At 49.5% G+C, this 26,887-nt stretch overlaps 9 protein-coding genes across 9 annotated transcripts; 6 read left to right on the top strand and 3 right to left on the bottom strand.

Annotated features, from left to right (window-relative positions):
* Nucleotides 1-213: 213 nt before the first annotated feature.
* Nucleotides 214-2,909, bottom strand: FMAN_00350 (uncharacterized protein; the record flags this gene model as incomplete). Its single annotated transcript, XM_041822191.1, has 5 exons — nt 214-358; nt 408-2,149; nt 2,202-2,468; nt 2,528-2,647; nt 2,703-2,909. The coding sequence occupies 5 exons, from the start codon at nt 2,907-2,909 to the stop codon at nt 214-216; spliced, it is 2,481 nt and encodes an 826-aa protein (XP_041687895.1).
* A 2,875-nt stretch (nt 2,910-5,784) lies between these two features.
* On the bottom strand, nt 5,785-6,218 carry FMAN_00349 (uncharacterized protein; the record flags this gene model as incomplete). The annotated part of the gene is made up of 2 exons (XM_041822189.1): nt 5,785-6,013; nt 6,130-6,218. The coding sequence occupies 2 exons, from the start codon at nt 6,216-6,218 to the stop codon at nt 5,785-5,787; spliced, it is 318 nt and encodes a 105-aa protein (XP_041687894.1).
* A 395-nt stretch (nt 6,219-6,613) lies between these two features.
* FMAN_00348 (uncharacterized protein) lies at nt 6,614-8,378 on the top strand (the record flags this gene model as incomplete). Its single annotated transcript, XM_041822188.1, has 2 exons — nt 6,614-7,508; nt 7,561-8,378. 2 exons carry the CDS (start codon nt 6,614-6,616, stop codon nt 8,376-8,378), a joined length of 1,713 nt encoding a protein of 570 aa, XP_041687893.1.
* Nucleotides 8,379-8,865: 487 nt separating this feature from the next.
* FMAN_00347 (uncharacterized protein) lies at nt 8,866-10,997 on the top strand (the record flags this gene model as incomplete). Its single annotated transcript, XM_041822187.1, has 2 exons — nt 8,866-9,708; nt 9,756-10,997. The coding sequence occupies 2 exons, from the start codon at nt 8,866-8,868 to the stop codon at nt 10,995-10,997; spliced, it is 2,085 nt and encodes a 694-aa protein (XP_041687892.1).
* Nucleotides 10,998-11,414: 417 nt separating this feature from the next.
* On the bottom strand, nt 11,415-13,224 carry FMAN_00346 (uncharacterized protein; the record flags this gene model as incomplete). Its single annotated transcript, XM_041822186.1, has 2 exons — nt 11,415-12,654; nt 12,707-13,224. The coding sequence occupies 2 exons, from the start codon at nt 13,222-13,224 to the stop codon at nt 11,415-11,417; spliced, it is 1,758 nt and encodes a 585-aa protein (XP_041687891.1).
* Nucleotides 13,225-16,784: 3,560 nt separating this feature from the next.
* FMAN_00345 (uncharacterized protein) lies at nt 16,785-21,483 on the top strand (the record flags this gene model as incomplete). Its single annotated transcript, XM_041822185.1, has 5 exons — nt 16,785-17,180; nt 17,230-19,310; nt 19,368-20,303; nt 20,351-20,915; nt 20,971-21,483. The coding sequence occupies 5 exons, from the start codon at nt 16,785-16,787 to the stop codon at nt 21,481-21,483; spliced, it is 4,491 nt and encodes a 1,496-aa protein (XP_041687890.1).
* A 936-nt stretch (nt 21,484-22,419) lies between these two features.
* On the top strand, nt 22,420-22,844 carry FMAN_00344 (uncharacterized protein; the record flags this gene model as incomplete). The annotated part of the gene is made up of 2 exons (XM_041822184.1): nt 22,420-22,627; nt 22,678-22,844. The coding sequence occupies 2 exons, from the start codon at nt 22,420-22,422 to the stop codon at nt 22,842-22,844; spliced, it is 375 nt and encodes a 124-aa protein (XP_041687889.1).
* A 653-nt stretch (nt 22,845-23,497) lies between these two features.
* FMAN_00343 (uncharacterized protein) lies at nt 23,498-24,462 on the top strand (the record flags this gene model as incomplete). The annotated part of the gene is made up of 2 exons (XM_041822183.1): nt 23,498-23,725; nt 23,782-24,462. 2 exons carry the CDS (start codon nt 23,498-23,500, stop codon nt 24,460-24,462), a joined length of 909 nt encoding a protein of 302 aa, XP_041687888.1.
* A 905-nt stretch (nt 24,463-25,367) lies between these two features.
* Nucleotides 25,368-26,850, top strand: FMAN_00342 (putative BNA3-Arylformamidase; the record flags this gene model as incomplete). Its single annotated transcript, XM_041822182.1, has 5 exons — nt 25,368-25,432; nt 25,488-25,820; nt 25,870-26,039; nt 26,087-26,302; nt 26,354-26,850. The coding sequence occupies 5 exons, from the start codon at nt 25,368-25,370 to the stop codon at nt 26,848-26,850; spliced, it is 1,281 nt and encodes a 426-aa protein (XP_041687887.1).
* Between the last annotated feature and the right edge of the window lie 37 nt (nt 26,851-26,887).

The following is a 26,887-nucleotide window of genomic DNA, read 5'->3' as shown; positions in this document are numbered from 1 at the left end:
GTAGTAGTCAAGTCCTTCCTCCGAACCGGGGTATCATCAGATCATGCCATCGTCCAAAGTTCATTCCATCACCATCGCTTTTGCCGGACTGCTGTATTAACAATGTAGCCTCCAACGCCTTTTCCATGCTCAACGCGCTCAAATACTTTACGCACATGCATTATGATGAGCAAAATAAGCAATATCCACAATTCTCCAAATCATCTTGCAGCATTACTCAAGCACAATTACATCCTCCATTCGACGCGGGTGCAGTGGCCGAGGTCGTCCATCACCTGCAACAACGGGCTGTTCTCGGTAGTATCGATGCACTGGCTCCCGATGCTGAAAGGGTTCGGGTACTCGTTCTTCGTAACGACTATATCATGTAAGTGTTTTTCTGATTTGACGAGCTACAATCTGCTTACACCTCGCGGTATGGTTCGTAGCCTGGTGCTAACGGCTGATTCATAACGGGACGAGGCTCTGGGCCAGGTGGATTATAACGGACGGGACGAGGGTCTCGCTCGAAGTAACTTCTCATATCACCTCGAGCTCCTGAAGCCGCAGGGACATGGGCTGGTCCAGCTCGGTTGTCCGTTACGATAGGGCGATGTCGATCTTCCAGAGACACGCGATTGATGGGGATCATCTCAATGTCTGCGTTGGTTCGGTTGCCTGGTACTAGCCGGGAGTTCTCCTGCCAAGGGCCTGTCTGTTGCTCTCTTGCAACTCTATATGGCTCTGCAGCAAGTCTAAAGCCAGGCCCTACTTCATCACGGGATGACGATGGCAAGTCTCCAGTTGAATGAACCGGAACTCGTTCATAGAACCCACCACGATCTTCCATGACAACAGGGGTGTCACGAATTCCCGATCTTTGCGGCTCGTCATATGGCCGACGACTTACTAAAATCCTCGCTGGGTTGTTTTGTATTCCATGCGATCTTGTATCATAACGATGTGAAGGATCCAAAGCAGCCGGAGGAGCAGGTATTCCTTGAGATCTGGTATTATAGTGATGCGCAGGGGCATCGAACATGTGACCACGGGGTGGTGAGGGATTGTGGCCAGAGTTTTGGTAGGGCCTATCTCCATGAACCAACGGTTCACCCATTACAGGTCGTGATATTTCCATGGGCTCGCCTCTTGCAGGAGGGCCTCGTAATGGAGAAGATATGATAACTGGATGCTGCATACTGGTGGTCATAGGTGGCTCATTTCTGAAGTCTTGTCCCCGAGGGGGTATTGCACGCACAAAGGACGGTTTCATAGTATCAGGAGACGCTGGCTCAATGGATTGCACCAACATATCCTGTAATCGATCGGCCACTCTCGACACAGGCGGATGAGTGCTAGGTGGCGCGTCATAAAATGGTGACTTTACCTTGCGGGCAACTTGTGGCCCTGAGCTTATAAAATGGCCATTTGCAGGATACTGGGGTTTCCCAACATAACCGTTCTCATAAGGTGCAGGTCCCGCACCTCCAGAAACAATTCTGAGCTGGGATGGAGCAGGCAAGTCATCGCCCAAGGGAACCAGAGCCGTAGGCGGCGGCTGACCACGGGTATACTGAGGGGAGGGCCCTTGAGGAGATTGGGGAGCTGGCTCTTGTACATTGCGGCTTCTGTCAATGGCTTCTTGCCAAGCAGCTTGGTACCGTTTGAATCCGCGCTGTCCTTTCTTCTCGGCGGATGTCTTACGCTTTGTTTTCTTCACCTTTCCTTTTGGCTTTGGCGTGGCAGGTGTTCGTGGGCCCTGGTTAAGTCTGGGAGATTGGTGATGACCGGGACCAGCCTGGCCAGAGACATTCTGTACAGGCCTGCTGGGAACGGGATTCGTAGACTGATACACAACCTCTTCGATTGATGAGTCGGACTCGTTACCAGATTCCTCACCTTCTGAGTCGGAAATCACAACGACTTCCCTCAATATCTCATCCAGCTGGTCCCGACCGCTCTCCTCATCTCCTCGCCACTTGACGAGGGTGTCTAAACAAAGGGCCTCGACAACTTTGCGAGCATTCTGCCATGTGGTCTCCCTTAGCAGAGTGTCATACCTTGTGTGAGTATGACGAATGTGAGCGAGGACTGCAAGTTGAACCCTTCGGGCGAGTGTTATGTCTTCCGAAAGGCCTACTTTTTCCTTGTTGTTTTTATTGGTTGGATCCTATAATAATAAATACCTTGTCTGTGTGAAGTTGTTAGGGAGGAGGACAAACCCGTCTGAAAGCATGTTCAATGATCATCCGTCGATCGGTGTTTGGGATTCTGGGAAACAGATCGCGTAAGGCAGCGTCAACTTGTGCATCGTATTCCTCTTGAGATTCGGGGATGGGTTCGGGAACACCGCAAGCGGCTGCAAGCATGTTCTCCATGACATGCCCTAGACCCGCGCGGGCTTCCTCGACGATTGTTTCTCTAACATGATGTCCAATGCGATGGACTTGGTGAGCCAAGATATTTGAGCCGGATGCTTCTTTTGCGTTCTTCATGTGGCGAGGTTAGTAACAGACGGCTGAGACCAATACATCTGTGTTTTGCATACCGATACGATAAATATCATGGCATCTTTCTCTCGGGATAGTTCTTTGCATGCTTGAGTTAGTTCAGGGTTGCCGGCAGGGACAAACTCGAAACCAGGAGGGGGTGTTTTCTTTGTAGTGATCTATACATGGTGGTGAGTGCTGTGATGACCTCGTTGCGCAACAGTCGCATTATACCTGGAATTCAAGCTTCTTTTTCTTGTCCTTGTTTTCAACAAACTCGAAGTACGAGTGATGTTTCGTTGTCTTTGGAAGAGCTGGTTTGGCAACAAAGCCAGGGGGAACAGGTGCTGTATGATCATACTGAGATCTTTGTGCACGTCTATGCCTCTCCTTTGGGCCACCTGCCACAGCCGCGGGCAGGTTTCGTTTTTCTCTCCCCATTTTGTACGGCTATGGTCAGCTTACCATAGTGGCGAGTGATAGATCTTCAGTTGATATGTTCCGACGAGGGAACTGAAATAGCAACTTGATAGGACCTTCTGAGGCCTAGTAGAACGCGATATATTTGCAGAGGACGATGCTCTTTGCAGTACCTGTTTGCAAGTGCAAGCTTGGATGGTAACCGTATCTTTAAAGTTGGAGAACACAAGCAAAAAAGAATAGGCTGTCGCGATGCGAGCGATGATGCGCAACACTCTGCTATGCTATGCAATGCGATGCAACAACGAAATGTGACGGCCGAAACTGTTTCAATCTTTCACGAGTCGCATCAAGGCACAGATAGATAGACAGACACGGTAAATACAAACCGATAAGCGCGTTCCAGTTGACACTTTGGCCGGGCGAGGAATATTTCAGACACGACTGTTCAGGCGCGAGTGCAGTTGGGCGCGCACGGTTGTAGGACGTAAGGCTCCGACGACGTTCTCCAAATGCATGCAGATGCAGGCGAATGGGGCCATTGATGGATGGCCTCAAGAGGCTGAAACTAGAGTCTCACGGAGCCAATCACGTGTCAATCAATTCCGAAATCACGTGATCTACGACACGTGATGAATCATGTGACCTTGAATTCGTCTCGATCTCGAGTTCATCGAGGCGCAAGCAATATTCATTCACATGGAGCTATTTTTATTACAGCAAAGACAAATTTCAAGCCTCATCGCCTCTTACCTTATCACGGTCTTGGCAGAGGCTATGTGCTTGCGGTTTGGAACCGGAGTCGCTAATGATCTAGCTTCTGGAAAAGTTCAGAACTTTAGGCGATGCCGAGGCCAGCATACCAAAGTGGCTAATTGCATGGGCTGTGCTCTTTAAACCATGCGAAAATTGAAATTTTATCAATGCTAAAATCTTCTTTGCCAGGATCGTCAAGATTAAGCTCTCATCACCGCCGGCAGTTGTATTAGATCTGAGTAAAGCGAAAGCGAAGTCTTGGCACAAGGTTGAATCAAGAACTTCAGATCATAAACTGTAGATGGTTGAACATTCAAAGAATAAACCCAAAAGGGGTAAATTCTCGAGCCGTAACGTGAACCAGAGGTTTCAAGCCTGGTACCGATAATCAGTCGATCGACTATGATTCGAGACTCCCGCCACGGCAAAACCCCCTAGCCAAAGCTTGTTCGAGGCTTCCGGTATGTGGGATGAAGTGACGGAACCACTGTCGACGAAAGGAGAACCGTCGTTTTGTGAAACAGGTCTCGGTTGATGCATAGCAAATCGTTTTGGATGAAACTCATAATAACGGCAAACGCCGTATCCTCTTGTGTCATTGTCCATCATCGTCAGGGGCAGTGGAGAAGATAATCAGGGCGGGAGTTGAGCCAGCGCCAGGGCGACCACAAACTGGGCAGTTCTATTTTTGTCGAGACTGTCGATCGGTTTGTCTTGTCACGGGAATCCAACACTCATTGGTTGAGGAGTGGCGAAAAAAACAAACCGGGTTTGAGGCTTGGATGTCAACACAGATCCGTTCCGTACGGATACTAGCAGCACTGTAAACGCCGAAGATTACTCGGTGCCTTCAAAGATCTAGAGCCCGGCGACGGCATAACGGCGTTATTAACACCCGATGTCATTCTTTGTGGCACGACGGAGACCACCAGAGAAGATGAGTGGTTCAAGCCATCTCAAGAACGACGATCATTGAGCTTACTTGGGAAGCCAAGACTCCAACTCTGATGACACAGCCTCATGGGTGCCCGCTGATGTTACTGTGTGGGTTTACACGATTATAGCAGCGTGGCACAGTAGATGACAGTGAGCAAACAGGAATAAAGAGCGAGCAACGAGAGATGGAGCAGCCAGCAGCGACGCAGCGCAGCGTAGAGCAGAAGAGGAAAAGTGAACGGTGGGATGAACTCGGGGACCCTTCAGGCTTCTGAAATGAACTGTGCTTGCGGTGGTGGGATTTGGGGATATGAGGGCGGTGGCAGTGCAATCGATATATGCTATTGATGGAGATGGTCATCCCCGCAATGTCTTTACGGTAAGGCAAGACCTTGTCTGTTCATTTCTTATTGAAATGAGCAAAGAATCGAGGGAAATGAATCATATCAGCGTTTCTTCCCTGATGATCTGAGTTGGCAACGCATCGCTTGAGGAAAAGTAGCAGCATCTATACTTGAGCATCGTAATAGTGGACTCTGGAAGCAGGAGACAAGCTTTGGAAAGCATACCAGCCAGTGTAAGGGCACAATTCTATTGTTTTGTACAGCCACGCTCGGGTCGGACGGAAGACAAGTTTCAGCACCCGCCAACGCTGATCAGTGAATTGGCTGGTATGCATTTGTTGTTTATCTGCAGAGTTCACACATCAGTGGTCAGAGGCTTCTTGAAGCAAGTTGCTGACAAGCATTCCAGCCATGATAACCGATAGCGATGGGCTGCCGCTTTGCCGTCCGGTTGGAGCAGCCGCCGGATTTAACGGTGACGATGAGATTGATCTCCCCTTATCACATTGAGCCGTACCAGAACTATTGGCCGGAGGAATTATCTAGCCGTGCTTTTGTCTGCATCAAGCTTGATAACCTCAAACAGGAGGGGACGTTGGTATTCAGACGCAGGCAGAAGAATAATCAGCCTGAGGCTTGACCATATTGAGCCCAGGCCACGAAGCCTCAGAGGATGAGAGACGTAAGCTCGTAGGTGCATCTGCAGGTGAAGTCGACTATGGACCAGAAATGCATACGAAAAAGCGCAGCCAAAGACGAGCCATGAGACTCTGAGGAGCCAAAAAGACCAGCGCCATGCCTCCATCATGGGCTTTTTGGCACCAAGCCTGTCCCAAAGGGGCAGTTGAGCGTCGTCATCCTCAGGCCGCAGACGTCTCTGGTCGTTCGTTTCGCTCTCTTCTTGGAGCTAGACTCTCGCAAGACTCGCACCTTGTTCGCTCCGCACCCCCTCGGACGGCGAAACAGGGATGCGCTCGCTGCTGTCTCTGAGAGGCTCGGTCGTCAGAGGCGCATCTTGATTGGCCTCTAGAGTTACGGCGCTGCCTCAATGAGTTATCCACCTCCTTGGCCCTTGACTCCCACCCTTGGCTTGCACAACCCAAGAAAAGAGCTGACGCGTCCTCACTCCTCTCCCTCACTAGTCGGATTCCCGGCCGCCGACCTATCCCTGCTCCCTGGTCAGCCCTGACAACGGCCGGCGTTACCTGACAGAGAGACCTGGATCTAGCGGTTCATAGCGCTCGAATGGAATCAATTTAGGGGCCGAGTCCCTGAAGTTGGGGGCCTTGAGCATGTTTATAGTGGATTACCTGAGTGGGCTTCAGTGGCTTTCACAAGTTTCTTCCTCCCTGACACGCCGGGGGATCATGTTGTCGGACCCGGCGGGTACGTACCGCCGACCAAGGCACCCACCCCATTCATAGAACACAGTCCCTCCCCAGTTCCCGATTTTCTGCCTGGTTCCATCTTTCCCCTTCTCAACTTCTAAACAATCGCTTCTGTTACAGAACTTCCATCTCTCAACAACCATTACTTTTCAACGATCTTCTAAGCAAGATAAACACAACAGACAAAATCTATCGCGCCAATACTCGAGTCTTCCACTGACCATCACTTGGGCGACGATTTCAATCTTTCACTCATCATCAAACACTACATCCTCCGGTATCGCCGAACTGATACAACAACATGTCGGGTCCTGGCCAGAATACCGTCGATATCGACGCTCTTCTCGATCTTACCGAGTACGATAACTTCCAATCTCCTGCTACTTCAGTATCACCATCAGGAACATCAAAGGCTACCTTCGCGAGCCCTATCTCAGCCGCTGTCGCTGCTCCCGCCACCACAACTGCCCAGAGCCTGAGCGGTCCCAGTCACAACTATGACATGTACCGACAACAGACTGGCTTTGTGCCCGGTGCCATCGCCAACACAATGGCCGTTAACCAGACAAACAACACTGGCTACCAAGACTTCCGTAACATCGACTACCTAACCACCTTCAGCCCCGAGGCTGATCTGTTTGATTTCAACACATCTCCTTCGCAGGCTACTTTGGGTGCTTCGGATATGGATATGGATTTCGAGTCGCAGACCGAGACGCAACAGTTTTTCACTGTTGACCCTAGCAGCATCGAGCAAGAGAATGCTGGCCTTCCCTCACCACCCGTTTTGCCCACACAGAACAACGGCCGTCTCTGGCCTGGTGCTCACTCCCAAGCCGCTCTTGCCAAGGCTCAGCAACAACAGCGACAGCAGCAGCAGATCATCCAGCAGCAACAACAGGCTCAGCGCCAGGCATCGCAGCCCAAGTCTCGCGGCAAGGCCCCTCAGCCTACCGACCCCATTGTTGAGCAGAAGATTACTCAGCTCCTGAACTCTATGCGAGCTAAGCCTTCAATGCCCGAAAGCCAGGCTACCAGCCCCATGGCTAACCTTCCCCGATCCAAGAAGGACGAAGAGGAGATGGATGAGGATGAGCGCCTCTTGGCTAGCGAGGAGGGCAAGAAGCTCAGCAGCAAGGAGCGACGACAGCTTCGCAACAAGGTCTCCGCCCGTGCTTTCCGTTCCCGCAGAAAGGGTAAGTTTCCTCCGCGACGATCAATCGAAACCGTTTACTAACAATGCCTCAGAATACATCACTCAGCTTGAGACCGAGATTGCCAACAAGGTCAGCGAGAACGGTGACCTCCGCGCTCAGAACCGTGCTCTCGTGGACGAGAACAAGCGTCTGACTGACCTCACCCGCATGCTTCTCTCTTCGCCTTCTTTCTCCAACTTCTTGGACAACCTCAGCAGCAACCCTACCGCTGTTCAGCAGACTCCTCAGCTCAAGGTCGAGCCTCAACCTGAGCAGCGACAGGTGCCCAAGGACATCAACCCCTACAACGCTCAGCAGTCTTCTCAGCACCAGATTGGCATGGCTATGATCCCTGAGCAGAACATGGACTTCTCCATGCTCACTCTTGATGGCTCTTTCAACTTCCAGCCTCAGGTCTTTGTTGTCGATACTCCTGAGCTCCCTGATGCTATTGACGCTTCTGTTCTCTCTGGCAAGACCTCCAACTTCGCTGAGCCCATCTTCGACTCCGAGGAGGATAAGCTTGAGGTGCCCGCCATTGAGCGCCCTGTCGAGAAGCCCGAGGTTTCTGAGCCCATTGATGCCGCCCCTGTTGATCTTGAGTTTGAGTCTGATCCTGAATTCGCACTGTTCCATACTGAGACCGCTACCACCACCACTGAGCAACCCAAGGAGTTTGACACTGAGGGTCTATCGCACGTTGACATCTTTGGCGGCGTTGAGTCCGAAAAGGTCCTTGCCCGTCTCGAACTTGTCGATGCTGGTGAGGAAGAGTGTATCGCTGCTTTGGCCATGGCTCGCGTGCAACGTATCAGCGCCAGCTGTGACGCTGTTACATCGAGGTTAGAACTTCTTACCATGGACCTGTAGAGTGGTTTAATGGACTGTGGGGAATGGGAAAAGGACATGCACTAAGCGCTTCATTACTTTCTTATTTGTAACTTTTGGGATTCCCAGCGGATTGGGATGGGATTAGGCGTTACTGGCACAAAGGATGAATCGCCCATGCGAGGTGTTGTCGCATTATCTATTTTGTTTTTATCTCCTACTTGGAACGATTGATGACACAGGAAAGTTGTGTATAGTTAGATAGAAAGGCCTACCGCCGCTCGATATCACAAATTAAACATTGAAGGCCATGAAGTGTCCCGTTTCCTACGTGATGTCCTTCCTATGCCTTGCATACCCTCTTGCATGTATAACGTGACATTAGTGCTGACCTACTGCTGTCTGTAAAGAACGGCTGCATGGATCTCCGCAAAAGGACCATTACGAGTGGCTGTGTTGCATGTTAGTAACCATTTGTTGGTTCTGTTAAGTACTGTATCATTCCTTTTCTGGTTCAGTGATAATTGCAATGTCCCTTAAGTCTACATATCCAGTGCGACTATTGAGTCGACGTGCTCTACGAAAAAGAACTCATGCTGGTGATTTGACGATCTACAAAGAAACTAAATCCACGCCGTCGGCTGAGGTTTCGCGAAAGCGATCTAAAAGAACTGGGCCTTCAAGTTTCGGTCTGCATGCCATTTCTCGCCATCAACGTTCAACATCTCATTCTAGGACTCTTCTCAAAACCAAGTCTCATTGCTCGACTGTGTCTTTACTATCATCCATGGCCGATGTTGTCCAGCCATCAGAACCAACAGCTCCAGAGTCATACGCCTATACACCATTCACGAATAACTTTACAATCCGCATTCTCACTCTTGAGCCTGGTACGGGCAATGACCCATTAGTTGGCCACCTCGGCTTTGAGAATCTTGATCTCAACCCACAATATGAAGCCATCTCATATTGCTGGGGCACAGGTGGTCGATCCTCTGAGATTATATGCGATGGGAAACCGCTGCCATTAACGGAGAGCATTGAGGGTGCTCTACGCCGTATGAGACATGCAACTACCCAGCGACGCTTATGGGCGGATCAAGTCTGCATCAACCAGGATGATATTGCCGAACGAAGTCAGCAAGTCAGTCTGATGAATGCTATCTACAAGGGAGCGAAGCGTGTGTTGGTATGGCTCGGAGAAGACAAGGTAGGGCATGGGCAGGCGGCTATGGAGATGGTTCACTACCTTCATGGAGTGTTTAATGATGAAGAACTACATAACGAGTTCAAAAGAGCTCATTCAGAAGATTTGTTGAGCCAGGATAGAAAACCCTGGGTGCCGTTCTCGAATCTATCGAGGCTGCCATGGGTGAGTTTTATGAGAGACACTGAATAACCTTATACTGACGAGAATAGTTCAATCGTATATGGATTGTTCAGGAAATAGGAACAGCAGCACCAGCGACTCTTTACTGGGGCGATGCAGAGATCGACTGGGAGGTACTATCGTCAGTTGCAGGCATCCTGAATACGACCTACCACTTCCTACGCTCACGATTTGCTGTCTTCACACCCAACATCCGGTATCTATATCAACGCTTCGTTGAGCCAGAGGAGGCATACGATGTCAACCATAACCGCGCAGCCTTCATATACGAACTTCACCGCGCAAGACATCTCTTATCTAAGGACCCTCGAGACCATGTCTACGCTTTTCTTGGCCATTTCTCCATCCACACTGGTAGTTCGAGCCTTGCAGAGTTGGTGGCGGATTATAGCAGATCGATAGAAGATATCTATTATGACGTCGCAGTCAGAGAACTCTCTGGGTGCGAATCGCTTCTGCTTTTGTCCGCTTGCCATGCTATACCAGTTACTTACAAGAAACGAATTATGGAGAGGGGAGATTTACCGACTTGGGTCCCCGACTGGCGTGTTGTGCCTCTGCATCTCATGGGTACCCCCGTCACTCCTCATAGAGCATCGGGAGAGTATCGGCCTCAACTATGCATCAACGAAGAAACAAGAGCTCTTCACATCTACGGTGTTCGCTTGGATCGTGTCCGTCGACCATCGTGGATATTCTGGAATAACGCTTTTCACTTCCGTCGCAACAACCCTTTGCGCCACCCCATCGAGGCCTTATGGCGAGATATCTGTGGTCGAAACCAACCCTTCAACCTACGACAGCGCTATCGAAACGGCGACTCAGCATTCTTCGCCCTTGTGCAAACACTCACAAACGCATGTATCGGAGCAGATCGTTCACGGCCATATGAGAGTATTCCTAAGGAAGAATGGCTCGCAAACGGCGCAGCGTATCTTATTCGCGCGCTGGATAAACCTGGCGCCGTTTCACCAGAGATACAAGAGCTTGCGCAGACGGGAGATGGGTTCAAGTGGAGCCATGAAGCGACGCTTGTTACGCGGTATCGGGGTTTTGCGATAACTTTTGGGGGATGGTTTGTTGTTGGGCCGGATATTATGCAAGCTGGAGATGTGGTTGTTGTGTTGTATGGAGGTAGAACGCCGTTCTTACTGAGAAGAAAGGATGATGGGACGTGGATACTTGTCGGGGAGTGTTATGTACATGGGATGATGAATGGGGAGGTTTTTGACCTTGATGGGGTTGAAGAGGAGGAGTTTGTTATTGTGTGAGGCGTGTGAGATATAGATACCCCTTGGATAAGCATCCATTATCTGTCATTTTACTAAACGAAGGTGTCCAGAGATACTTATTCTAAGGACAGTCATGATATCGTTCTTGACATCCGACCATTTACTCGTTATGGAATGCCCAAACTCGGTCTGTATTCAAGTGATAGTCTCAGTTCAGTCGAACTACCTGTTGTATAGTAACAGTCCTTTCAGCTTATGCCACATATGGCCAATGATCAACATATCCAAACGAGTGTATACGCAAATTCGCCAATACCAACGCCTATAAAATCCATCCAAGTAGGTATCAATAGCTCGAACGATTGTAAGAATCAAAGGGTATAACCATGCATGCAAGCTCTTCGTCAAGTTCCAAGTTCCTCCATATAGTCTACCTGTCCACTCGCCCTTTCTTACTCAAACACTCTCGCGAGCCTTCACTGGTGCCGCATTCATGACGCTGATATCGTCGTCGCTATCATCCAATGATCGTCTCTGAGGAGGAGATCCCATGTCCTTGGTCACGATTCCAGAAGTCTGAGGAGGTATTTCGTTTGGACTTCGGAGCTCCCAGCTACCGACACGCTCATGGTGAATGCCCTGCTTTGTCACCACCACATCCGCATCGCCATCTTTCTTTTCTGGACCCTTGAAGCCCCCTGCAGTACCCCCAACAGCAGCGGCACCGTGTGTTGACTCTTCAGGACCCTTACGACGTAACCGAAGACCGCCGCAGACACACAGGCAAAGGAGTAGAACACCCAGGACAGCGATTGCAATAATTGCCCCGATAACACCTGCGATGACTGGCCCAATCGAAGAGTCATCTCCCCAGTTGGAGCCATCCGAGTCGACGGTGATGCACCAAGGAGCAGGTGTCGGGCTACAGACGTCGCACCACTGGTTAGGTGATATTCCAAGGTTATTCATAGTCTGTATGAAACTCGAGTATGCGATACCATCAGGACCAGACTTGAAGATGGGCTGGTTCTGGAAAGACTCGTCTGCGTCTGCTGAAGCACGGTAGGACATTCTCACACGAAGACTATCCGTGGCTGGCTGCTTATCAGGATCATCGGGATCTTCGCCAAAGAGCTCAAAGACCAATGCTGCGCCAGGCTTGGGGAGCGTTGACCAAGGCGCTTGAAACATGTTGTCTTGGGTGACAAGACTCGAGAGTTGAATAAAGCTCACGATGGGATCGAGAGAGCCAAACATGAGTGTGAGTTTGTTATAGCTGCTTCCCCAGCGAATGTTGCTCCTGAACTGCGATGCGACTTTGTACGCCATTGTTCGGCCGGCGACAGAGTAGAGAGCACCAAGTTGGCTGTCGTCGTCTGAGCCGCGGTAGCTGTTTTGCGCGCGCTCCATGGACAAGGCATAAGTGTTAAGAAAAGACAGCGTAGAGTTTGCGTTTTTGAGTCCCTCGTGGACTGTCTCATTGTGTCGGTACTGATAATCAACGAATTCCCAGAGCTGGTATGCGTTCCAGAGATTGGCGTAGTCAATGTCAATTGTGCCGTCAAATGGAGCAGTAGAGAAGAGGTTTTGATAGAAAGGCAGAGTTGAATCATAGAGCTCGTCGAGCCCGTTTTCCTGCGTTAGGTTTGTGGTGATCTCTGTCTGCCATGCTGAACATCTATAAGTGCCTTGTAATCTGTATTGGATCAGTTAAATGTAGGTAGGTAGGGAGTGGTCAATGAGCATACGCTGTTGATTCTGGATCGTAGTAACCAGGAGCTCGAATACTGGGGTATTGATATCCGTCTAGCGGATATTCAGTCTTGTTATCGCTAGAAGCCAAGTTCACGGCAATCTCTTCGCCTCCAGTGCTATTGTCAAATGCGTTTGGTGATGGCGGATAGAAGCCCTGCATAAAGGCCAGAGCACCAGTCGATACCCATTCATCTGTCTGAGTAATGATGTCAATGTCGTCGTTGTCAATCACATCAGGTTTGAGATTCTGGAGATAAGCCATTTGAATGCTCTGATAGTCGGAGTTGTTCACGCCGTCTGGGATATATCGAGCGCGGAATGCAGTGCCTTGTCGCAGCATCTGCTGAGCTCCCTCAGGTGTCAATACGGTACGAAGATTGGCTATTACGGGCGTCCTTTCGCCATGGTTGATGAATGCGACGGCAGCCCAGACCTTTTCTCCAGTGCCGGCGGATTGTGCAATAACGCCATGGGCGAGAGGTAAAGCTGCGAAGAGCTTGAACATGATCATATTGAAGGCTGTGTCTTTTACGACAATACAGTGGGAGGTCAACTATAGGTAGATAATCAAGGCGAAGCTCTTCCTTCACCACGAAGAGGTGAGAGACGATTGAAAGAGAAGAGAGGCAAAGACCCTGCTCAGCTCAAAAGAGGTGAGGGCCATAGATAGGTAGGTAGCTTATGGTAGAACAAGCTGCAGCTACCTGCAACTGACCGTCATCCATCCACCCAACGCCTGATGCAGCTCTAACACGACCGAGGTTCATGTACAAGTAGCCAACGCCTAGTCACAGCGGCACAGAAACTCCTCGCAACATTCCATTGGCATTCCTCCAACAAGGCTGGCATTGGAGGCGGGCGGGGGAACACGATAAAGCCATGGAGGGCCGGCAAGTGATGAGATAGGTCAGCTCACCATGATGCCATCCAATGGCTGAGCTAAAGGATGCAGCCCAGCTTCTTTGATGCTGTAAGTTTAAAAAGGGCCAAGATAGTGCTGAGTGCGGGGTGAAGATGAGCGGATAGAGGTGGCTGGGAAGACGATAAGCCCAGTGTCAACTGCAATGGTCAAGATCTCGATGGAGGATATATTGAGCCAGTGACTTTAAACAGCCAAGGAACTGATTCATTCGTGATAAAAAGTACCGAGACTCAAGGCTCGCTTTTGGCTTGGCTTTGACCGCTGACTGCGCAGATCTATCCGTAAAGAGAATGCTTACTACGGCGGGGTTTGCAGGTCGCGCAATTGAAGGTCATCCTCGTGACAGAGAGTAAGACAGGGCTATGGTAGCAGAAGGCCAAATCTAATTCTTTGATACGAAGAATATGTTTTGGTAAAACAGGATATTGACGTCAGTTGTCTTGAAGCCAGCTCGGAGCTAATTGCGCCCACCGACGGCACTTATAAGTGACTAACATGGGCTCAACACCGATTCCTTGACATTCGGTTGGTGTTTGACAAGTATTTTGACTTCATGCAGTGATTTATTTGTATCGCTGAGCTTTATAATCAGCCACTCTATGAATGAGAACTGTTCAGTGTCCCATACTACATCCATTTGTATCCATGTACTATTGCGACTGAGAGGTACGGAGACTCTCACCCCCTGGTGTGGCTTAGTGCAACTGCGAACCTGGTTGGTATTGGGTACACAAGAATGACCTGAAGCCTTTTCTATATATTGGTAACCTGAGATAGCTTTGAGGAATACACATAAAATATTTGACAAGTACAAATTGCATACCTAGTAGGTAGGATACGATGATTCGTCACAAGGCGCCCTGGTGTTGAGCCTCCACTATTAACGTTAGTCTGTAACGCTTGAATGTTTAATACCAATAGTTTTTGGAAGTCTATCAGATTTTGTGCAATGTCTGCAGTCAAGCAAATTTGTCGGCTCGGTACCAGCCCATTCGGATCCGGACCAATAATCTGGCTCAGAGTATGAAGAGTGTCTTTGATCTATGAAGCACCGTCTTCATGAATAACATCTAGAGCTCCTGCCTCAGACCTGATACAACAAGCTCAGAGTCCAGGGAAGGGGATTGCTATCCTCCCAGAATGTCTTGTTAACCAGCTTCAAAGTCTACTCAAGAGTGGCCGAGCTGTGACTTCAGTAAATGAAGACAGTACACAGAATAACGAGTTGACTAGGGTTACCACTTTGATGATGTGACCAATTGGCTAGTCAAGGACCAACAAGGGTGACCAGTTTAGGCCTTTCAGAAAAAGATGTAATACACATGTGTTGTGTGACTTACTAACTTGACTGTATCACGATGGAGTAATTCGTCGGCGTCTACACCCTCCAGTTTCTTAGCTCGCGATCATATCATGCACGATAAGGCACGGAAGTGGACTCTTTCTTCACTTTTAGTCATCAACCCCATCGTCTCAACAAAGGAGACTAAAGCTCAGTCTCATGGACAACCAGTGACAGTCGATTCATCACATATTTGCGCAAAGGCTATCGCAGTGACATCGTTTGTGAGTTACCAAACAAGTTCTCGGCTGGCACACTTAATCAGCAGTCTACTATGGGGAAAGGAACGCGGCTCGAGAGTACCGTCAGTGGTTGACTGCGAACAAAGACACGAGCACTTCTTCGAAGTCTCGAGAGCAATGAACTTGAATCTCCATATGGAGTCTAGAAGCAGTTTGTGGAGGAGATTGAAGGAGAAAACTTCAAGAGCTAGGTCTCCTCTGATGGCCCAGTCGCCAGCGTGTCAGTCAAATATTCAAGGAACCAAGAACAACACTACACAAAGGAGTCCGCAAGGTGAGATAGAACGTTCTGTGGAAATATAATGGAACAATGGATCAAGTTGAGTTTGTCATACAATAGCCTCGACGTCGGGATGGAAGTATCTGTTCAAGTGACAACCCTCAATGGCCAACTCGAGCGAATCATCATAGCTTACATAGAGGGGTGCATATGCAAGACATAGACACTACGAGCTGTTCGGATGGAACAACACAATATAGTGAGTTAAAGATGAAGAACAAAGCGGAGCCATGGCAACAGCAACTAACAATCACTTAACTCGGTCCTGAAGCAGGGGACCACAGATGGGGGTGAGGTGCTCGTGAGCTAATGTCGCCTACGTAAGGTGGGACAAAGCCAGGCCAGGATAATCGGTAGTGGACGATGTCCCCAGCTTTTGGGTCCTTGGTTTCAGATGCCAATCTTATCAATCTGATCAAGCTGCATCAGATGATGATCTTTAAACAATGCATAACAAAGCCTATGTGTGCGTCAAGAAACCAGAACAAGTCACACCATTTTCAGTGTCAAATAAGAGGCCATTATCAGTTATGGCACTTGATAGTTCAATAGTCAATACTCAATAGTCAATTAGATATTTCGCCCTGCTTATGCCAACACCCTCCAAAGAAAAAATTGATGCGTTTGTAAAAAGGGGGCCAGTTGCGATGATGATGGAAACCTCCGAAATCGAATGATGCGTGTTTAGCGGGCCCATTTGGGAGGTACCTCTCCTGGAGGACTGGAGGAAAGAAAACTCAGGACCTTGATCCGGGGTGACAAAAAGACTTAGGAAGATTGGCATAAATTTAGGACATCTTTTGCTGAGCTTATTTTAATACCTTATATTAAAGTCTGATGTTTTCTTACCCCTTGCCGCTCCCTGCCCTGTTTCTTCCGTTTGCATTTAGCTCAAGTTGAAATCTTAGCACAGTACGAGGCCTACAGGTACCGCCTACCGAGGATAAGCTAAGAAGATACTTCCAGGCGAGCCGTTTCATTCGCCCGCTAACAATTCAATCCACATCACCTGCCCTTCTGACCACCAACTTCAGTAAAGTTGTACCTACCTGCCACTCAGACTCAGGTTCTCACCCACTGTACCACTTTCCAAGTCTGCGCTCACGCCCTTTTCGTCCGTTGTACTCAACACTTCCAGCGCAAAAGTATCTTGACAGAGTAATTAATTCTTTTCGCAGCATCGATATTTTCAATCGTCTGTACTACGCCGCAGCGAGAAACGCACCCGAAATCTAGAATTCCTCCCTCGATGGCAGCGTCGTTGATTGCGACGTGATCGCCCACCATGTCGGAGTCGACGTCCACGTCGATCGACGCTGGCATTGCTGTCGCTGCTACACCACATTCTCAAGATACGGTCGTTGCGACTGCGCCTGTCGATATCAACACCAAAAACCCTACGACCGCTCAACCTGGCGCTACCTTTTTGCATTCGCCTCCCGATAGCAACAACACGGCGAAGTCTGATGGTTCAGATTCTGAGTTGAGCGATCTTGAAGACGAACCCATCCTGAGCGATCCACCGCAGCCTGTTCTTTCTAGCGACAATGTGAACAACGACGATAAGAAGGAAGATGCTGACGAAGAGGTTGACATTGGAGAGGTCCTGCCAGATTCCTGGTCTGGTGCTGTTCCTATCTTCAAGCCCACCATGCACCAGTTCAAGGATTTTAAGCGCTTCGTACGTCGACTACAAGTTACCCCGTGTCCGTCGCTAATACATCCTCCAGATGGAAGCCGTCGATAGCTATGGAATGAAATCCGGCATCATTAAAGTCATCCCCCCACAAGAATGGAAAGATGCCCTTCCCAAACTCGACGATCTTGTGAAGCAGGTTAAAGTTCGAGAGCCAATCAAGCAAGATATCATGGGATCCAATGGAACCTATCGCCAAGTCAACATCCTTCACGGACGATCCTATAATCTGCCCCAGTGGCGCCAGCTATGCGACCAGAGCGAACACCAGCCTCCGGCTAGACGTGGTGAGCGACGCGCCAATGCCGAGAAGCCTAAAGCACGAACTCGAGCTGCGACCGCAACTGTGGCTAAACCTTCCGATCCTTCGACCCCTAAGAAGAGAGGTAGGGGGCGACCTGCCAAGCGAGGAGGCAGAGGGAGGCGGCTCAAGCAAGAACAGGCGGATGATAATGAAGACCGGCCCATGACTCCGGTCTCACCCAAACCAGAGGTTGTCGAGACTGATGACAAACCTGTCGAGTCAGTAGAGAAGGACCCAGGTGAAGAGGTTGAGGAAGATTATGAACCTACTGTTGGTCGCATGGGTGGCCTTCGACAGGCAAGAACCAAGACACAAACAGTCTCGGCCCGTCGCAAATACAGTCGCCGAGAGGGATCCGCTATGATCGACGAAGCTGCCTTTAAAGACTGGGATTACAAGATGGACATATCCGAGTATACCCCCGAGCGCTGTGAGGAGCTTGAGAGGGCTTACTGGAAGACTCTCACCTACGCACCTCCCCTCTACGGCGCTGATCTGATGGGTACGCTTTTTGACGAATCGACCGAACAGTGGAATTTGAACAAGCTGCCTAATCTTTTGGATGTCTTGGGTGAAAAGGTCCCAGGAGTCAACACCGCTTATCTCTACCTTGGCATGTGGAAAGCAACTTTTGCTTGGCACCTTGAAGATGTTGATCTTTACAGTATTAACTACCTTCACTTTGGTGCTCCCAAGCAGTGGTATAGTATCTCCCAAGCCGATGCCCGCCGGTTCGAGGCTGCGATGAAGAACATCTGGCCTACAGATGCGAAGGCCTGTGACCAGTTCCTTCGCCACAAAGGATTCCTCATCTCGCCTCAGCATTTAAAATCGCATTATAACATCACTGTCAACAAATGTGTATCTTATCCTGGAGAGTTCGTTGTGACCTATCCATATGGATACCATTCTGGCTACAACCTGGGCTACAACTGTGCCGAAGCTGTCAATTTTGCACTCGATTCTTGGTTAGACATCGGCAAAATCGCCAAAAAGTGCGAGTGCGCTGAAGCGCAAGACAGTGTCTGGATTAATGTCTACGACATCGAGCGCAAGTTACGTGGAGAAGAAACAGAATATGAAGAAACCGAGGACGAAGAGGAAGATGACGAAGATGAACAAGGTGGCATGCCCACACCACCTTCTGGCTCTGGTGTCAAGTTCAGACTGGCTGGCCGTAAGCGAAAGCGTGTACCTGGCGAGAAGGGAGGCAAGGTCAAGAAGATCAGACTTCGTCTCAAATCGAAAGCCGAACCACCCTGCTGCCTCTGCCCTAACGACACTCCGTCGGCCGATCTATTGCCCACAGATGATGGTCGAAAAGCTCATCGACTTTGCGCGCATTATCTGCCAGAGACGTATACTGAAACAATCGATGGACAAGAGACAGTTGTCAACGTGTCTAAAATCCACAAAGATCGATTCGAACTCAAGTGTCTCTATTGCCGCTCTAAGCAAGGCGCTTGCTTCCAATGCTCCCAAAAGAGATGCGCCCGGGCTTATCATGCAACATGCGCGGCCGCAGCTGGTGTTTTCGTCGAAGAAGAAGAGATCCCAGTTTTCGGCGAAGATGGCACAGAATATAAGGAGCAGGCCTTTGAGTTCAGTTGTCGATACCATCGGACGAAGCGAGATAAGAAGCTTGATGGAGATGCGTTGGACACTGACTCACGAGTTCGGACGGCAGCTTCAAAGCTTCAGCCTGGCGAGACCTGCCAGTTGCAGTATTTCAAGGGAGACATCTTCGCTGGTGTTGTGGTTGAAAACCGGCACGATGAGCAAACCTTGCTTATCGACATCTTGCCAAATGGGTATGCTCGAATCCATCAGAAACTCGATCTCGTCAAATCTAAACTAACCGCTTGCAGTGACCGCCTTGAAGTCGAATGGAAATGGCTACTGGTACCCGATCCAGCCGACTATCGTCTGCCAAAGGCATCAGCAAAGGCCATTCCGATGCCCGCGTCCCAGAAGGCCAAGGAGAAGCTCAAAACAAAACGACTTCATGACGGCAAGCCCCAGAAGGACGATCCGTTCATTGAAGGTTGTACTTGGGCCGAATTCAACTGCCACCCTGTTGCAAACAAAGAACAAGTCAAGATCGATTTCTGCAAACCCGACCAAATTTGGTATTACTTGCCTAAGAAATCGACAGAAGCCCGCGCCCAATTCACCGAGGATCCTCGCAACCAACGTCATAATCCCAGGGGGAATTTCCTATCGACAGTTCCCAAACCCGTCAAACCTGCAAGGCCGGTTCCAGCATATCCTCCCCGACAAGCCTACCAGCCCTCCATCCCTTATCCTGCAGCGCGACTTGATAAGCCATATATGTACAAGCCACGAACCCCTGCTACTAACAACTACCCTGCGATGGGCAATTTCACCACTCAAAGATTCACACCAGCTGCCCCTTCGCCCGTTCCAGTCCAGCAACAGCCCGGGAACTATCGGTACCCGTATGCACACCCTATACCTGCAGGACAACAAGCGGCTCCCGCCTACTCTGCGCAGAGGTTTGAGGTTAGGCAATCGCCCGCATATACACCTCCCGGAAACACACCCATGGTACAGAGTCCTGCGAACACATTGCCACATTATCAGCAGAACCAGTGGCACGGAAGACATACCTCTGCCCTTCCTGCACCTACCCCTAGTCAATCTGGAGTAGCTCATTCCTATCCGCAACCATATCAGGCTCCGGCACCTGTAAACCACCACCAGGTACCGCAAGCAAGAGTGGCTTTGCAGGCAGATGTATCTATATTCCAAAAGTATCCCTTTTTCCAGGTCAACCACAACAGGTACGTATTATCGACTCAACAAATTCGTCCTTCACTAACCTCCATAGGGACTCGACTAAGTACCGGACGCCATATGCTCCTTGGGGAGGCTTCACCAACGGGTACGAGGGCAATTTCAGGGCTCATATTATGGCCAACAAGGATGCATATCTCAACGCCACAATCAAGGATAATAGATTCCAGGGCAATCAGAATTTCGGCGCTTACCAGCCTCAACAACACTATCCTCCGGGGCATGGCCACCGTGCGTCTTCTGTAAGCCAGCCTCGGATTAGCCAACAACCGAACTTGAAGCAAGTGCCCACGTCATCTCCAGGAACTGGCACCTCTAGCTTCAGCCAGTTTCCTCGGCCTGCGATAAAACAACAGTATTTGCCCCCTATGCATGTGCAAACGCATGCACCAATACAAGCACAAGGACAGGCACCAATACAGCCCCAGGTGCAGCCCCAAACGCAGCCGCATAAGTCGACTCCGAAGCCCCAAGAGAGGCTTCCGCAGAAGCCTCCACAGAAGGCTGAAGAAAAGCCTCACCAGAAGTCCCCACAGACCACTCAGCCCCCTAACCAAAGTAGTAAACCCAAAATTGGGACGATTTTCAAGGAATACAAGGTAAGTACCTGGAAATCTCGATAGGAATGAAGGGTCGGCTGAACAGCCCATCCAGATACCCCCGAAAGAGTCGCCAGTACCATTGCCTGCAAACTTTTTGGCTTCGATGGCGCCTACATCTAAGACCCCTGCTCCTGTTGCCGCCAGAAAGCCAATCTTGCAACAAGCCGAGAGCAAAGGCTCGCCTTCTACGCCCAAGGCTGCAAAGCCGATTCGGGCATCTCAGCAGACATTTTCGAATAGGCAACCTATGGACAATCAAAAACTTGGGACCAAGGTTTCCAAGACCCCCATTCCAATTCCGCGATTGCCAAGCGTTGCTCAGATCTCTTCGCAAGGTTCAGCCCCAGCCCCAACACAACAGCAGGGTGCTTCACCTTCCCGGGATAGCAAGTTGACATCTACGGATTCAAACTTGGTACACGCGACCGATACAACGGTGCCGGCGACGAGCACCTCTTCCGGACAACAAGATTTTGCGGACGTTCCTGGAGGTGAATCGATGGAATTTATGGACCGACTTATGGCGAGCATACGTACAATAGCCCGTCGCGACGACGCAGTCTGAGCTGCCACCGACACAAGCAGCTGTAGACTATGTATCCGAATACCCTCTTCAATTTTAGCAACTACCTTTGGAACCATGGGAAGGCGTTTATGGATTTCAGTGTTTATGGTATGGTATGCATTAGGCAAATGGGAGTTGGGGGACATGGAGTGAGATACGCATATGACGATCAGGTAAAGACGCATGACGAAGGGAAGTGTGTTTATGTAGTATCAGGTGCACGACCGGCGCCCTCAGAGACGCCCGAAAGTCAACGGAGTTTCAATGATTCAGAAGTCAAAATGCCAATGCAGTAATACGCGAAGTAAAGCAAAAGACGCTGGTGATGTAAACAAGACAAAGCGTTTGTTATCAACATGACACAATATAAGTCATCATATACGCCAAAATAAACCACAATAACCTTAATATTGAGTCTCAGCTGATGACACAGTTGCTGCCTTGAGCCTTGAGACTCAACTGAACGAGTGGCCTCAAGTCACGAGGAGTCCCTCTATACCTCCCTAAGTAGACACGGAGTTTGATAAGCAAAGGTCTCATCCGAAGCTGTTTCTAGGAAAGAGTTCTCTCACCCTTTTGCAACCTCATACATAGGTACCTACTTACTTTAGGTCAAGAGGACCCTAAGAGACAAAAAGGTTTAGGTAAGTTAGCATGAGCTCAGCTTGCCCTTTGTCGAGTTTAATTAAAATCAGAAAGTCGCTCTTACCTCGGTGACCAAAATCACATACCTTATGACCTGGACTCCCCTCACTCGGGTACCTTGGGTTCCAAACAAATCCAATCATTACCAAACTCTTCACTTAAATCACCTTATCAATACAAATACCAATAGCTCATCGTCAACGGCAAGTCTCTGAGCTCTCTTTTGAATTTTGAACCAACGAGTCTTCCACTTGCAGCCCACTCGAGCCGGCTTCCGAGGAAACGACCAAAATGGTTTCCCAGCTTGTACGCTACGGTATCAACGCAGCCATAATAGCGTTTGTCTGGCAAGCCCGTGAGTCTTACCGTGTCTATAGTGTCGACTCCATTCAGTCTAACCTTTCAGTTGTCCATCCGGATGGTCCTGATCTCCCAGTTATGACGATTTTCTGGGAAGGCCTCTTCTTGGCAAACCTGGCTCTCGCGGTCACGTTCAGGGGTGCGTATTTCAGGCTCATCAGGAACAATCTTCGACATTTGCTTGCTTAGCTGGCATGGCTGGGAGGTCGCTTTGTGGCGCGAGCCAGGGGTACGAAATTATGCCGATTCCACCGATTGTGAGAGAAGTAATAATCAGCGAAAGATATGGAAGGCATAAAAGCAGGGAAATTCAGCATAGATCTTGGGTATGCATTAGCGAACTCATCTTAAATTGAAGCGAATCAACCTCTCTATGACTTGATGATGTGCTCTTGTCCAATGAAAAATAGTCCCGGTTAGGCGTGCTAGGTGTGCGATTTGGGTTGTCACTCAAGGGGGGGAAGCAAGCTCGATTTCTTGATCCTAGATGATAAAAAAGACTTAGGTAATTTAGTATAAGTTTAGGATATCTTTAGGATACATTTTGATGAGTTTATTTTGACACCCCACGTCAAGGTCTGATGTTTTGCTCCCTGAGGTCACTTGAGATATTGATCAGCGCAAGGCTTGTATTGGATTTCTGTGTAAGGGAACAATGGCACTGTATCGCTTTAACATGCACTAAGACTCGATTATATAATTCAAAGGCTAAGTGAAGTTGTTTACTTCATGGTACGGTGGCAGTTCTCAAGGCATAAACGAGATCTATTGGTTGTTCTTGCAGTGGCAGGCAATGAACAGTTGACACTGTCCTCTCATCTCTGAGACGCACAACCACTGGCAGCGGTTACACTACATTGTGGTCCGAAAATTGATACATTCCTTTCTTCTATATGGCCTTGCCAACTTGCTTCCCTTCCCTTTCTTCACCATCACCTTCTAACCTTTCCAACCCTTCCAACCTTCAAAACTATCAAGGCTCGTGTGAAATACAACAACATCATTCACTATGAGCATCACCGCTTGGACCGACGAGGACGTTCGAGCATCCCTCGTACCCCAGAATGAGTTCCCAACTTGCTCCTATCGTCGTGGAACTCGACTAGGACGAGGCGCGTGTGCCACCGTCTACAAAGTCCTGAACGTCAAAACCGGAAGCCTGTTCGCCGGCAAGGTCTCTCCTGAGAATTACGATCACCTACGAGAGGAAGCCAGAAACTTGACTAGATTGAATCATGTAAGCCTTGACGTATTGCGGTGTTGAATATCATAACTGACCATGTATTTATGTAGCCCCAAATTGTCAAGTTCGTCGAATACTGTGAGGACAAGCATAACCCAGCCGCCAATGTCCTCGTCATGGAGCTCTGTGCTGGGGGCAGTCTTCAAGACAGAATTCATGACAACCCCGGAGGCCTCAAAGGTGAAGAGACCTTGCAAGTCATGCTCCAGGCTGGGCAGGCCGTGGAGTATCTGCATGTGAAAGGGCTTTTTCACACAGATGTTAAGCCTCGCAACATCATGATTCGATCATGGTCTCCAGTCGATGTTGTCCTCGGCGACTGTGCTGAGGTTATGAAGGTCCAACATATTGACCCACGGAAACGACCGTACGGAACCCGGTCCTACTGGTCGCCATACATGGAGAGGTACGGCAGAAATTCCGGGAAGAGCGACGACATCTGGGCACTCGGGATCTCACTTCTCGGGATGATGGCCCAGTGGCCTCGCTGTCTGTTGAAGCAAGAAAAGCAATATCCCAGAAAGTGCTCCAACCACGCACATGAGTTGCATAAGCGAAATCATGGCGATGACCGTTTGCAGATCCTGCTGCGCCTGCTGGAGTGGGATCATAACAAGCGGATCACCGCTTCCGAGCTGGTGAAGCTGGTGACTGAGCGTCTGGAGGCCGGACCTTACTTTGTCGAGGAGCTGAAGTCTCCTGAGGGCTTCCAGCCTTTGGTGTTTTGGTAGAGAAAGCTGTCTTGTCTTTTGCGGGGTCATCTGCCGTCGAGTTGAAGTAAGAGTTCATTGATGGGAAATGTTAGAGCAACATGACAGAGATTGAATATGGACAGAGAGAACAGCGAATGTAACTACGGAGTAGTGCATGATGAGACTTGTATAGCAGGGTGTTCTCGCACTTGGTGATATCTTAACTCAATAAAGTCATTTACATAAAGCACCTAATTTACATGTGGTGTTGGCGACAGCGACGAGTTGTTCGCTGAAGACGTTCCAGTTGCTCATTAAGCATTATCGGCATCAGAACTATGAGCCGTATATAAGTCAACCGTTGTCACGGAGTCTCACGTCGTGCTTTTCCGACTGATAGTATAGCGCTCCGGTCTCGCTATCTGAAGAAGAGATTCAGAACGGACAGTGAGGGATAGAGGAGCTTATCGTCGGAACAAAGCCGATGCATTCTACAGCAGCATCAGCATCAAGTGCCGGACACAACCTTGCATCGAGTTATCGAGCCAATCCTGATAAACCAATTTCAGTGCTCATCATTGGAGCTAATGACGCGATTAGTAGGAGAATTAAACCCCCGCAATAGTTATTAGTCATCACTTATCGCTCCCGGTTACGGCGATGTCGCAACCGTTGAGACACGAGCTACTTGTGGAGAGAAAGACTGCCATTGATCCAATTATCACGGCGTGGTTCCTCTCATTGGGAGAATTGTTCGTGAGTATCTCTACTACAGTACAGTTGTCGAAGAATCTGACTAATACTGGAAAAGGACCCTTTTGTCGCTGTTGATGTTGCGCTCCATATTAAGCCCGAGCCGCCCCTCCCAATCCGTGCTCCGGACTACACTCCGAAGCATTATCCCTCTTCACTCATCAAGATCATTCTCAAGCAGTGTCAGCGTCATGAGTAACCAGACGCAAAAGCTCAAGCCCGCGGCTCGAGTCCAGGGCCAGAAGAAGGATGTTTGGTAGGTTTCGTACAAATCCTGTCAGAAACAACGATAACTAACTCGGCCGAAATAGGTCCATGATCAATGAGGCCGCTGCGTCTTCACCTATCCAGCCTATTGTGAACTTGGGTCAGGGGTTCTTTGGCTACAACCCTCCTGACTTCATTCTTAACGCTGCCAAGGAGGCTTTGGATCGTGTTGAGTGCAATCAATATGCGCCTGCTAAGGGACGACCGCGGTTGAGGAAAGCCCTTGCGGATGCGTACTCACCATTCTGGAGGCGTCAGTTGGACCCTGAGACTGATATTATCATCACAACTGGTGCTAATGAGGGTATGCTGAGTGCGTTCATGGGTTTTATTGAACCTGGCGACGAGGTCATCGTGTTTGAGCCTTTCTTTGATCAGTCAGTGCCTTTATTTCGTGTATTAAATACTGAGCTAACATTGGTGTAGATACATTAGCAACATTCAAATGCCCGGAGGCAAGGTCGTCTATGTTCCCCTTCATCCTCCCGAGACAGGAGCCACAAAGAACTCTTCTGCTGCAGACTGGACAATTGACTTTGACGAGCTCGAGAAGGCCTTCACACCCCGCACCAAGATGATTGTCATCAACACTCCCCGTGAGTATCACGAGCTTCCCGCTTATATCAGCGCTGACCCCCTGTAGACAACCCTGTAGGAAAGGTCTTTCACAAGGACGAGTTACAAAAGATTGCCGATCTGGCTGTCAAGCACCAGACTATCATTCTCTCAGATGAGGTTTATGACCGTCTTTTCTACGTGCCGTTTACGCGAATTGCCAACCTTTCTCCCGAGGTGGAGAAGCTCACTCTCACTGTTGGATCTGCTGGCAAGAACTTTTATGCCACCGGCTGGCGTATCGGTATGTGAAGAGTCTGTTGCCGAGATATGTCATTTTGCTAATACTTTACAGGCTGGCTGATTGGTCCCCCAGAGCTGATCCAGCCCGTCACTGCCGCTCACACCCGCATCTGCTTCTCAACACCCGCCCCCTTTCAAGAAGCCGCCGCCATTGGTTTCGAGCAAGCTGACAAGAATGGTTTCTGGGATGAGACCATCAAGGAGATGAAGGCAAAGGTCGACCGTCTCAACGAGGTATTCGAGGAACTCAACCTACCCGTGACATACCCCGAAGGCGGCTACTTCCTGCTTGTCAACATGGCCAAGGTCAAGCTACCAGAGGACTACCCCTTTCCTCCTCACGTCGCAAGCCGGCCTCGAGATTTCAAGCTGGCGTGGTTCCTCATCCAGGAGATTGGTGTTGCGGCTATTCCTCCTACGGAATTTTATACTCCGAACAATGCGCACTTGGCGGAGGATTATATCCGATTTGCTGTGTGTAAGAATGATGATATCTTGGAGCAGGCTAAGGAGAGGCTGAGGGGGCTGAAGAAGTACATTCAAGAGTAGAGCGTGTTAGAAGGAAAGAAAGTAAAGAGTCGGAGCG

The sequence above is a fragment of the Fusarium mangiferae genome (assembly GCF_900044065.1).
Source record: "Fusarium mangiferae strain MRC7560 genome assembly, contig: FMAN_scaffold013, whole genome shotgun sequence".
Lineage (NCBI taxonomy): Eukaryota > Fungi > Ascomycota > Sordariomycetes > Hypocreales > Nectriaceae > Fusarium > Fusarium mangiferae.
The sequence above is the reverse complement of the archived record's forward strand: the minus strand, read 5'-3'. Positions and strand labels throughout refer to the sequence as shown.